Source organism: Bubalus bubalis, chromosome 2, assembly GCF_019923935.1.
Source record: "Bubalus bubalis isolate 160015118507 breed Murrah chromosome 2, NDDB_SH_1, whole genome shotgun sequence".
NCBI lineage: Eukaryota > Metazoa > Chordata > Mammalia > Artiodactyla > Bovidae > Bubalus > Bubalus bubalis.
In genome coordinates, this window is record NC_059158.1 from 171,277,652 (window position 1) to 171,289,839 (window position 12,188).

At 46.0% G+C, this 12,188-nt stretch overlaps 1 protein-coding gene across 10 annotated transcripts in view; it reads left to right on the forward strand.

Moving 5' to 3' along the window:
• ARMC9 (armadillo repeat containing 9) overlaps positions 1–12,188 on the forward strand; it is a 181,017-nt gene that overhangs the window by 43,066 nt on the left and 125,763 nt on the right. For all 10 annotated transcript variants that reach the window (XM_044937950.2, XM_025278457.3, XM_025278454.3 and 7 more), the window contains exons 10-11: positions 7,261–7,295; positions 10,668–10,779. In XM_044937950.2, coding sequence (XP_044793885.2) covers positions 7,261–7,295; positions 10,668–10,779 — 147 coding nt within the window. The remainder of the gene's footprint in view (positions 1–7,260; positions 7,296–10,667; positions 10,780–12,188) is intronic.

Genomic DNA, 12,188 nt, shown 5'->3' on the forward strand with positions numbered 1-12,188 from the left:
CCTTGATGTACTCCTTTTCCTATTTGGAACCAGTCTGTTGTTCCATGTCCAGTACAAGAACTACACAAATATATGTCAGCTGGAAAATGTATAACAGTTTAGCAGGAAATGGAGTGAAGCACAGATCCCTTCCCTGCCTCACACCCACCCCATCCCACTTCCTCCACAGGTGACACTGTTTTATATGCATCCTCCAAACCTTTAAAAACTATATAAAACTGAGATTTTATTAGATACATCCTTCTGCAGCTGTCTCTTAACTTAATGGTACATTTTCAATAGTCTTTCATGTCCTTTTAGAATCTTAATTTGACAACAGTATGGTTCATTTAAGCATTCCTCTAGTAGACATTATCAGTTTTTTGCCATTTCTAACGGTGCAACATCTGTCTTTGTGTGCTGCAAACAGCATTTAAAAATGCCGTGGAATACCTTTCTCCTCTTAGCCACCTGTTTGCAGTGGGTAAGCAGGAATGCAGAGACACTCTCAAGGTGGACACCTGAGCACAGCCCCCTGAGTAAGTCCCAAAGCCCACCCAGTGGCACCTCTGGGTTTGTGATTCTTCAGGTGGGAAAGTTTCCATTTAAATCCATCCTTATTGGAGAAAATGTCTTATTTAGAAATTAACCCTCCCTTTCTCGTACAACTCCCAGTAGGCCCCACTGGAAGTATAAGAACTTCCCTGGTGGTCCAGTAGCTAAGATTCTGCACTCCCAATGCAGGGGGCCTGGGTCCAACCCATGTTCAGAGAACTAGATCTCACATGCCACAAGTAAGAGTTCCCATGCATGCAACTAAGAGTTTGCATGCTTCATCTGAGACCCAGTGCAGCCAAATAAATAAAATTTAAAAAAAAGAAATGTAAGTTATAATACTTCCAGATCTGATAGCATTAAATATACTAAAAGCTCAGGACATGTGACTCTTTGGAGGCATCTACTTCCGATATCGCCCATCTTTGTTAGCAGTAACAACCTGCAGAGGGCTGGGGTGGTGGCCGTGACAGTGACCCTTTGGGGATGGGGCCTCGTGCAGTTGTTCAGGAAGCCTTGCTGTGATGCTGTTCCACGAAGGGGAGCACTTCTTGAAGCTTCCAGTAGGGGGAGCTGTGGCTCCCCCTGCCCTGCCTCCTGGCTTTGTGTCTGTTCAGGGTCTCCCTCAGAAAGTCCTGATTAAAGCAACATTTTCTGCCTGGTCTCAGTCTCAAAGCCCTTAAATCTCTGATGGCTCCTTCTCACGGGAGCTGGAGTGACCTTTTTGGTTGTGTCTTTTTTTTTTTTTTTTTTTTTTGGCCACAAATGGGATCTAGTTCCCTGACCAGGGATTGAATCTGCACCCCCTGCATAAGATACCACAGAGTCTTAACCACTGGACTGGGCCAGGGAAGCTCCTGGCTGTGTCCTATTTACTTAGCCCAAAGGTTTCAGGAAGGATTTAGGTATGTACAGGAACCTGACCTTGTCACTCTACCTTGCGTAATACTTGTCACTGCTTGTAGTCCAAAGTGCTCCGTGTGAGTCCTCAGCCCTCCATGACGTGATGCCTGTCCATCTATCCAGGCCCGACTCTGGTCACAGAAACCCCGAGGAGCCCCAGCATGCCCTCCCCTGGCCCCAGGCGCTCAGACACCTCCAGGCTATGGGGTGGAAGGATAGGGCCAACGGCAGTGCCCTCAGCGACCTGGGGAGCCAGAGAGAACCCTGCCTGAGAGGCTCCTGGAAAACTCACTGGCACATTCGGACACTCGGGCACACCCACACCACACACACACTTAGCTCTGTTTCCACATGTCATTCGCCCCATGCTCCATGGCAACGCTCCCCTCCTTTGTGCACCTCCTGTTAGAGGGTTGGCCATAGCAGCCACCCTTCCCCAGGTGGTGGGGATGCCCCCTGGGTCTCCGGCTCCCATGGCCTCTCTGCCCGCTGGCCAACACACAGTCCCTCAAGTGTCCCTCTGTGGTTATTTAACGTCTCCTGGCGATCATGCCCCGTGAGGTCTCTTGACAAGGGTCCTGCCTTTGTCTGCACTGCACAGGCGGCCGCTGCATCAGCATTAGTCCTGTGTGAGCAGAGCCTGGGAAGCAAGGCTGGTCCTCTGCGGACCAGCCTGGTCCGAGGAGGTTTCGGGCCCCAAACAGGGCCTTCCTGTCCCTGGTGCCCTTGTGGCTCTTTCTTCCTGACCCTCCCCTGACTGCGTCCTCTGGAACAGCAGTTTCCGAGATGTGTGCCCAGAAGCCAGCCCCACAGGTTGGCCCTATCCCCAGACAGAGCGTTGATGTCGCAAGTTTGAGACACACTTTGTCCTGAGGTTCACAGCCGCACACCGGCATCTGGAGAAGGCCCACGGTGAGGGACTGCTTACCCCGTCCAACCCAGTGACTCTCCAGTCCCCATGACAGAGGGATACTTGCGTCACGTCACACCTCATACCAGTTTCTCTAAACACACTTCCTGATGTCACGGGTCATTACCAAAGCTCCTCATCCTGCCACTGTCACCAAGAGCTGTCTCAGGCTCATTTGGCCCCTCTACCCCTAGGGCCAGGCTCAGGTCCCTGGCCTGCAGGCTGAGAAGTGATGGAGGCGTAGCTCTGACCTGTCACTCTCAGCCCTGGTATCGATTTATCTCTCCCACGCCCAAGCGTTCTGGCGAGCCCTGCCCTTATCCTGGCACGGGAGAGGTGCTCAGAGACTAATGACAGGTTCAGCAACAGGTTCCTACGTTCATTGTTACCGTCTCTGCCTGGGCCCGGAAAGGGTTGCCGCACCTTCACACTGTGCTTCCCCAGCTGGGAAAGCACGGCCTGCCCGCGCCCAACATCCACTGTGGGCTAGTACGCTGGTCTCTTTCCGGTGCCCCAGTCCTTGGGGTCCTCGCCCTGACCACCCAGCATAATGTACTGGACATCACACACCGCCCATGTGGCCTGCAGTTGGGACCCTTAGTGAGGGGATGCTGTCTGGGCCCATCGTCCAGACTCAGAATCCAGTGTTTGCTTGAGAGGGGGATGATTCCAACTGATGATGGACTTGGGCCCTTTCTCTCCCAGCTTGCTCTCCCTGGGGCTTTCCTTCCTTGGCCAGACCACTGGATCTGTGTCCACCCCACCTGTCCGCAGAGCAGCACCCGAAGCTGGTGGCGGTGACCTTTAGAAATCCCATCCAGTGTAAAGGCTGGTCGAGAGGTCAGAGCAGGACCCACCCACCCACCCGAGGTGTTTGAGTATTCTTACTAATGCCTCCACATCAGGGAAGGAAGTGGTCGTTGTCACCTGCAGTGAGCTCTCCATTCTGTGGGCAAGCTTCTACCAGGGTGTCAATGTTAAAGGTCAACATCCCAGTGCATAATTTCGGCTCAGTGCCTCTCAGCTCCAGCACCCCTGTCAGTGCAGGGAGCTCAGGGTGGACGGGCAGAAAAGGGAGGGAAGTAAGGCTGACTTCCACGTGCTCTCCTTGGCATCTGCACCCACTGGTATGATATTGTCCCCATCTTGCAGATTTGGTGTGGAGAGTTATTTGATCACTGATTCTCCCCACTGAATTGCAAGCTGTCTGAGAAGAGGGCCTTTGTCTTGCTCACCAGTATCAGCAGTGCCTCAGTTCAGTTCAGTTCAGTTCAGTTCAGTCGCTCAGTCGTGTCCGACTCTTTGCGACCCCATGAATCACAGCACGCCAGGCCTCCCTGTCCATCACCATCTCCCGGAGTTCACTCAGACTCACGTCCATCGAGTCAGTGATGCCATCCAGCCATCTCATCCTCTGTCGTCCCCTTTTCCTCCTGCCCCCAATCCCTCCCAGCATCAGTCTTTTCCAATGAGTCAACTCTTCGCATGAGGTGGCCAAAGTACTGGAGTTTCAGCTTTAGCATCATTCCCTCCAAAGAAATCCCAGGGCTGATCTCCTTCAGAATGGACAGGTTGGATCTCCTTGCAGTCCAAGGGACTCACAAGAGTCTTCTCCAACACCACAGTTCAAAAGCATCAATTCTTCGGCGCTCAGCCTTCTTCACAGTCCAACTCTCACATCCATACATGACCACAGGAAAAACCATAGCCTTGACTAGACGAACCTTTGTTGGCAAAGTAATGTCTCTGCTTTTGAATATGCTATCTGCAGAGGCCTATTGGGTGAGCAGTCAATAGGGACTTAACGAAATACCTTAACCTCTCCTCTCTCATTAAGGGCGTGCTCAGCCATTCTTCCTACAGCTCATCACCAGTTTGGGTTTTTTTTTTGGGGTGGGGGGTGTTGTTGTTTTCTTTTACTTGATTGGATAATAAAGGGGCTTCCCAGGTGGTGCTAGTGGTAAAGAACCTGCCTGCCAGTGCAAGAGACTCGGGAGACATGGGTTCGGTCCTTGGGTTGGGAAGATCCCATGGAGGAGGGCATGGCAACCCACTCCAGTATTCCTGCCTGGAGAATCCCATGGACAGAGGAGTCTGCAGCCTACAGTCCAGGGGGTCACAAAGAGTCCAAGACAACTGAAGTGACTTAGCACCCACGCACGGATAATAAAGTCTTGATACTATTTGACATACTGGCTTTTCTCATGAAAGGGTCAGTTATTACTACTTTTCAATTAATTTCTTCCTAGGACAAATAGAATGTTGTAGAATTTAGCAAAAGAGGAAATAATCAATTTTTGAAAGATAGAAAAGGTTTTCTTGGCTATGAAAAAAGGGGGTGTATGTAAGTGAATTTTATTTGTGAAAATATGAATTAGCCAATATCACTAATTTTAAAATATTTTTATTTTGTGCATATATTATGCTAATATTTTACTATGGCTGTGTCCTTAACTGACTCATTCCTGGCTCCTTGATCCTCTTAGTGTGTTAGATGAGTAATTTAGATGATGTTTCCAACTTATTTTCTGAATTCCTTGCTACTTAAGCCAGTAACAGGAATAACAGGTAGTTTCTTTGATTAAAAAAAAAAAAAAAGTCAAAGGTTTAAAAATAAAAAAGAAAAGGAAATTCCCTGGTTGCTCAGTGGTTAGGGTGCCGCTTTCTCAGTGCCAAGTGCCAAGGGCCCAGGTTCAGTCCTAGTCAGGCAACTAAAATTCCACAAACCATGCATTGTGGCCAAGGGAAAAAAAAAAGTTAAAGAGTTAAAAAAATGCAAAACGTACTTGGTCATGAGCCATTTAAAAGCAGGGCTTTCTGTCTTCAAGGTGAGAATCGGGAGGTCTGTAAATACTTTGAAGGGAAACAGTTGACAACAGGGCTGATTTATTACAGGTGTTTGTTACATTTGTCAAGCATTCTGACATGAATTCTATTTTTTTTAATAATTTTATTTATTTATTTTTGGCTGTCCTGGGTCTTTGTTGCTGTTTGGGCTTTTCTCTAGTGTGGCGAGCGGGGACTGCTCTCTAGTTGAGGGGTGTGGGCTTCTCGTTGCAGAGCATAGGCTTCAGTGGTTGTGGTATACAGGCTCAGCAGCTCTTAGGCATGTGGCATCTTCCCAGACCAGGGATCAAACCTGTGTGTCCTGCATTGGCAGGCAGATTCTTTACCACGGAGCCACCGAGGAAGCCCTAGAGTGCCCAATTTTGAATATTTAAAATAAAACAAAAAACTTTTTTGGCCATGTGGTTTAGGGATCTTAGATCTTAGGGACTGAACCTGGGCCTTTGGCAATGAGAACACGGAGTCCTAACCACTGGACCACCAGAAAATTCCCTCAAGTGCCCCTTTAGGAACTCAGTCTTGATTCATTCAATCAGCAAATGTTGACTGAGTGTCTCTGTGGTCCAGGCACTGTGCTTCGTGTTAGGGACACGAGGGTGCTATATCTCCAGCCTTTGTGGAAAGGACACAGAAGTGGCTGCAAAATAACCACCATTGAATATGATCAGCATGGATAAGGCTCTGTTAGAGGGTTGTGGTAACATAGAGGAAGCAGAGTACCAACGCCTGCCCCTTCTGGAAAGGCCCCCCAGACAGCTGAGGCTTCCTGTCTTCTGCTCTACTTAGCTTTTCCCTCCTAGAGTTCTCTTCGACAAATTCCAAACATTCTATCACTCTCAGTTCAGTTACTCAGTCGTGTCTGACTCTTTGCTACCCCATGGACGGCAGCAAGGCCAGGCCTCCCCGTACATCACCAACTCCTGGAGTTTACTCAAACCCATGTCCATAGAGTCAGTGATGCCATCCAACCATCTTATCCTCTGTCGTCCCTTCTCCTGCCTTCAATCTTTCCCAGCATCAGGGTCTTTTCCAATGAGTCAGCTCTTCGCATCAGGTGGCCAAAGTATTGGAGTTTCAGCTTCATCATCAGTCCTTCCAATGTATATTCAGGACTGATTTCCTTTAGGATGGACTGGTTGGATCTCCTTCAGTCCAAGGGACTCTCAAGAGTCTTCTCCAACACCACAGTTCAAAAGCATCAATTCTTCGGCACTCAGCTTTCTTTATAGTCCAACTCTCACATCCATACGTGACCACTGGAAAAACCATAGCTTTGACTATTACTTTACGTATAAATAATTCAGTGTACATCTCAAACAGATAAGGGCTTTAAAAAACAAAACATAACCACAGTGCGAAATATAATTAACACTAAGTCCTTAGTATCATGTAATACCAATGAGATTTTCACATGTCCCTTCTTTTCTCAAATGTCCTTTATGGTTGGTTTGAGTGCCATTCACAGCACTTGGTTGTTTCTCTATTGTAGTGCATGCTTAATATGGCAAAAAGAAAGCAAGAAGACAATAAATGGGACATGCCCATAAAGTAGGCTGTGATTTGGCCTATAGACAGAATCTTTAAATCCCCTTTAGGGAGTGGTATGGGAGGGGGCTTGTGAATTTTTTCTATAAACATTTCTATAGTGTTTGACTCGGTGCAAAGTGCATGTGTTATTTTCATATTCAAAGATAAAATCTTAATAAAACCAGGATAATAAACTGATTTTCATTGCTTTTATTCTTTATGATGTCTTTGACCAGGCAGTTTTAAGTTCCTCCAAGAGTTTGGTCAGGGTGAACCCACCCGCGCTTTTATAGAGTGCTCTTTGGAGTGGAGTTTAGCAACAAGTCAAGGGTGGGTAGGTTGGGAAATTCATCAGTAAGGTGTCACAGAACTTGAACTTGGGCTAATTTTTAAATTGAATCTGATTATGGTTGGAGAATCTGGTGGATGAAAAACTTTGCAAATCTGTTGTTTTTGTGCCACCACAGTGATTGGGCGTTAGCACATTGCTGTCAGTGTTTTAACACAAAATCTGTTTCCTTCTGCCCCTTCCCCCGCAGGCTTCAACCATGTTAAGAGCCTCCTTGGCACCCGTGTAAGTAACTGCTCTGAGGAATTGTTATTAAGGGGAATGGCTATGGGTAAAAATGGAATTCCAAGTGCTTTTAATCAATTCTCATTTTAACTGCCTAATTTAGAGAATTCCTTTACTTAGCTGGAGCTCCATGTAGGTATTAAAGGAAATACCAGTAATTATAAGTAATACTTATGAAATATGTTTGGAATAAAGGTTTTTTTTTTAAGTCCCAAAAAATACTTATAAAAATATCTTTTAAAGTTATTTCTATTTATGTTGGAGAGATAGCATCAAATGGAAAAAAAATCATTGACTTTTTCCTATAATGTTTTATAGAAATCAATTTAATTTCCTGTCATAAGGCAGTCAGTCAGCGGAGTGTTGCAATGTTTACATTTCACGTTCTCTGCTGATTCACACCCTGACCAGGGCCCCAGGATGGGTCTGTGTTGTGCCGGAGCACTCCTGCCCAGGTCACTTAGGCTGTCCCCCAAGGGGCAGGGGAGGGGGGGCTTCATCAGGCATGTGCATTGCAGTAGCAAGGAAGTCGAGAACCTTTGGCGTGGACATGAGGACTAGGGTGGGTTCTGGTGACTCCCTGAGCCAGCCTTGGGTGGCGAGAAGTGGGGGATGCGGTGGGCTGGGTGCTGCGCGATTACACAGACATGGGCGGTTCATACAGCGTTCCTCCTCCTTCCATCCTGCCCGAGCCCCACATGGACCCTGCACTTGCTTCACTTTGGTTGGTGGCTCTGGAATGTGGTGCTTATGAGCACAGACTGTCAGGATTAAACCCCTTTGGCCACAGACTCTGTGACCTTGGACCACTTTTATACCTCTCTATACCTCAGTTTCCTCATGGACTGTGGGAGATTGGCTGGACCACAGAAATGCCAGGTTGTTGAGCAACTTAGTTGGTAATATTGCTGTTGTTGTTCAGTCTCTTAAGTCATATCCAACTCTTTGCACCATGCAAGGCTTCCCTGTCCTTCACTATCTCCCAGAGCTCACTCAAACGCATGTCCATCAAGGCAGTGATGGCATCCAACTATCTCATCCTGTGTCGCCCCCTCTCCTCCTACCCTCAGTCTTTCCCAGTTGGCTCTTCGCATCAGTTGGCCAAAGTGTTGGAGCTTTCGCATCAGCATCAGTCCATTATTGGCAAGTAAATATGGCCCAAATAGGACAGTTTTTCCTCCTTCCAGTAGAAGCTCCCCAGCTATGGAACGTCATCAAACTTGGTTTTTAAAATGGAACTTTTTTTGTCTAGAAAAAGCCTGTTTGAATTTAAAATTTTTTTTTTTTTTACTTTTGAAATAATTTCAGAGTTGCAAAACAGAGAATTCCCATATATCCTTCACCCAGATTCCCAGTGCTACTGTTTTACACCAGCCCAGTGTAGTTATCAAAATGAGAAGATTAATGCTGCCGCAGCACTGTCAGCTGACCCGCAGGCCTGACTCACACTTTACCGGTTGTTCCATCGTGTCCTTTCTGTGGACTGAGATTCAGTCCAGGATCACTGAGATTCAGTCTTGTCACGTCTTAGTTTCCTTTACTTCGAAATCCTTCTTTAGTCTTGGTCTTTTGTGGCCTCGACACTTTTGAAGAACACTGGCCAGCTATTTATAATTGCAATTTTTAAAATATTTGTATTACTTTTTAAATTCATAATAGTATCTGCCTCTGGGAAAAAAAAAAATTGAAATAATCAATGTGCCATGTATAGAGGCTTACCATTTGCTTGTTTTAAATTGAAGATGTTAACTGAGACCCCATTCGATGCCTCTCTTCTAGCTTTTTCTTCCGGGCACTGTAAGAGGATCTCATTTTGTCTTTTAAAAACTAACATTAAGGGAATTCCCTGGCAGTCCAGCAATTGGGACTCTGCACTTTACGGCCAAGGGTATGAGTTCCAACATGGTCGGGGAACTAAGATCCTGCAAGCCACGTGGTGTGGCCAAAAAAGAACCTAGCGTGTAAATTTTTTCTATAATGTAAGTAATACATGCTCATTATAGAAATTTTGACTCCACAGAAACATATGAAGAAGAAAATTTAAAGAACCCCCAATCCTACCTCCCAGAAATATTAACCCAGTTTTTACTCCACCCTTAAAAACAAATGAAACCCTACATCTTTAGTCTTTTTACTCAGTTCTCAATGAATCCTCATTGAATATTAATATTCTCTGCACAGTACTAGAAGACTCATATTTTGTTTAGTTTTTAGTCTTTTTGTTTTGAAATAATTACAGATGCACCTGAAGTTGAGTCCCCCAGTGGTGACATCTCATCTGGCTGTAGTAAAACATTCAAATGAGGAAATTAACGTTGAGACAGTCCAGACATCATTCAGTTTTCAATTTTTCTGTACACTCCAATCTCCTTCTGTTCAACGAAACAAAATGTGAGGTTGCTTGTTTTAAAGACAAGGCATCTAAGATGGTTCCTTCCATTTCTGGTAAACCAAATGCAGCTGTCGGGTCGTTCACACCTTATAGATCTCTGAACAGAGAGCTGTCTGATTTGAAACCTGCCTTAGCCTGAGGTCTGACTCAGGTCCTCTCGAGGAGGGTTTGCAAATTGTCCTACTTACTACCCGCTTCACCCGCATGTCCCCATTGCCGCTTCTTGGCCACATCCTCCTACCTCCTGGAGGGTCAATGAGGTGCTCCTCATCTTCAGGGTTGTTTTCTGACCCCTGGTCTGTCCTTCGGGCTTCCCTGTGACTTAGCTGATAAAGAATCTGCCTGCAATACGGGAGACCTGGGTTTGATCCCTGGATTAGGAAGATCCCCTGGAGAAGGGAAAAGCTACCCACTCCAGTATTCTGGCCTGGAGAATTCCATGGACTACAGTCCATGGGGTCACAAAGAGTTGGACACAACTGAGCAACTTTCACTTCACTATCCTTCGCATCCCCCCAAGCCTGTCCCTCAGGCTTGAGGGGGACAGGTTTTTAGGGAGGACCCTAGGGGCCTGCTGACACTAATAAGACTTTGGATTTTGCTCAGAATCTTAGAACTTCAATGGGAAGTTATGAGGTCTCCAAGGCTATTTCATCCCCATGGTGTGGAGCCCTGGTCTATTGTGCATGCAGTGGTTTCCATAGCCATTAGGCAGACTCCTTGTTCTAGGAAAATTTATATAGATCTTGGTACATAAACGAGAGGCAGAGCTGAGCCCGTTGAAGCTGGGATGGGGGCCTGGAACCCAGCCCTCCCAGTGGAGGCCTGGAGTTGATGCCAGGAACACAGAGAGAGCAAGTGGACCCCTGCCCGTCCAGTCTGTCAGAGCCACTTGAGATGGGACGTCATGATACTCAGGAGGTATAATGAATGTGCCCTTGTGCCCTTTTCTTTCTCTTTGAACTTGTGTTGCTGAGCAGGAAATTGAAGGATGTCCCATTACTGCCCTCTTTGGATTATGAGAAACTGAAGAAGGATTTGATTTTGGGGAGTGACCGCTTGAAAGCCTTCTTGTTGCAGGCTCTACGCTGGGTACGTACCTTTTTCTTGAAGTGGGAAAAAAAAAAAGACCACGCTGGTTTTCTTGACTGGCTCCCTTGCTTGTATCTTTCAACCCATCTTCTCAAAACCTTTCTTCCTGCTGCCTGCTGATACCAAGAGCCAAAATTAAAAAACCAGCTTCTGATGATCACTGTGGTCTCTAAAAAAAAAACACAAACCCTTATATTGACATCACAGCTACCATTACCCTCACTTGACAATCTGATACGTGCAGTTTCCAGGCCCTGAAGTCGCCCTGTCCTCTGGGCCTTCCCTGGTTGTGAGCCAGACCCGCAGATGGTGGCGTCAGCATGTTAGAGCTCGGGGTCCCTCTCATACTGGCCCCCTCAGAGACCTCTGGATTTAGGTATTCCCGTGTAGCCACATCAAGAGAGGAAACTTACTAAGTCTTTAAGGAAAATAAAGCCTAAATAGCGGCTTTTCTGGGAATCCCCTGGGGGTCCCAGTGGTTAGGACTCCGCACTTCCGCTGCAGTGGGCACTGCTTCTGCCAAGGGACAGGCAAAAAAAGAAAAAAAAAAAAAAAAGGCTTCATTAAAAAAATAAATGGAAACTTCCCTGGTGGTCCAGTGGCTAAGACTTTTCACTCCCAATGCAGGGGGCCTGGGTTTGATTCCTGGTCAGGAAACTAGATCCCACATGCTGCAACTAAGACCCAGTGCAGCCAAATAAAAATGAATAAGTAAATAAATAAATGGCTGCTTTTGTCCCCAGTCTTCAGATTGATCACAGTTAAGGCAGTGATTCCCAAGTCTATTGGTCTCAAACGTCTTGACAGGGTCAAAAATTACTGACTCCCAAGCCTTTTGGTGTCAAACCTCTTGACATGGTCAAAAATTACTGAGGAACTCAAAGAGGTTTTGTTTGTGTGAATTTTTTTCTTCCAAAATTTATAATATTAGCAGTTAAAACTGAGAAAATGTATATTTATTAATTCATTTAAAATGAACAATAATAGGACATCCCTGGCGGTCCAGTGGTTAAGGTACCACACTTTCATTGCAGAGGGAGCAGGCTTGATTCCTGGTTGGGGAAATAAGAGCTCATATGCCGTGCGTGCGGCATGACCAAAGAATAAAAATAAATAAATAAACACTAATAAACCGAGGACATAACATAAATACCATTTTTATGAAAAGTAACTTTTTTCCAAACTAAAAAATTTAGAAGTCTGACATTATTTTGCATTTTTATACATTTCTTTAATGTCTGGCTTGATGGAGGACAGCTGAATTCTCATCTCTGCTTCTACATTGTCACAGTATCACACTTCATCTAGCCTCTGAGAAACTGATCATTAAAAAGACAAAACATATCTTAGTATTATTATAGAAATAATTGTGACCTTGTAGATCCCTCTGAAGGGACTCTGGGGACCCC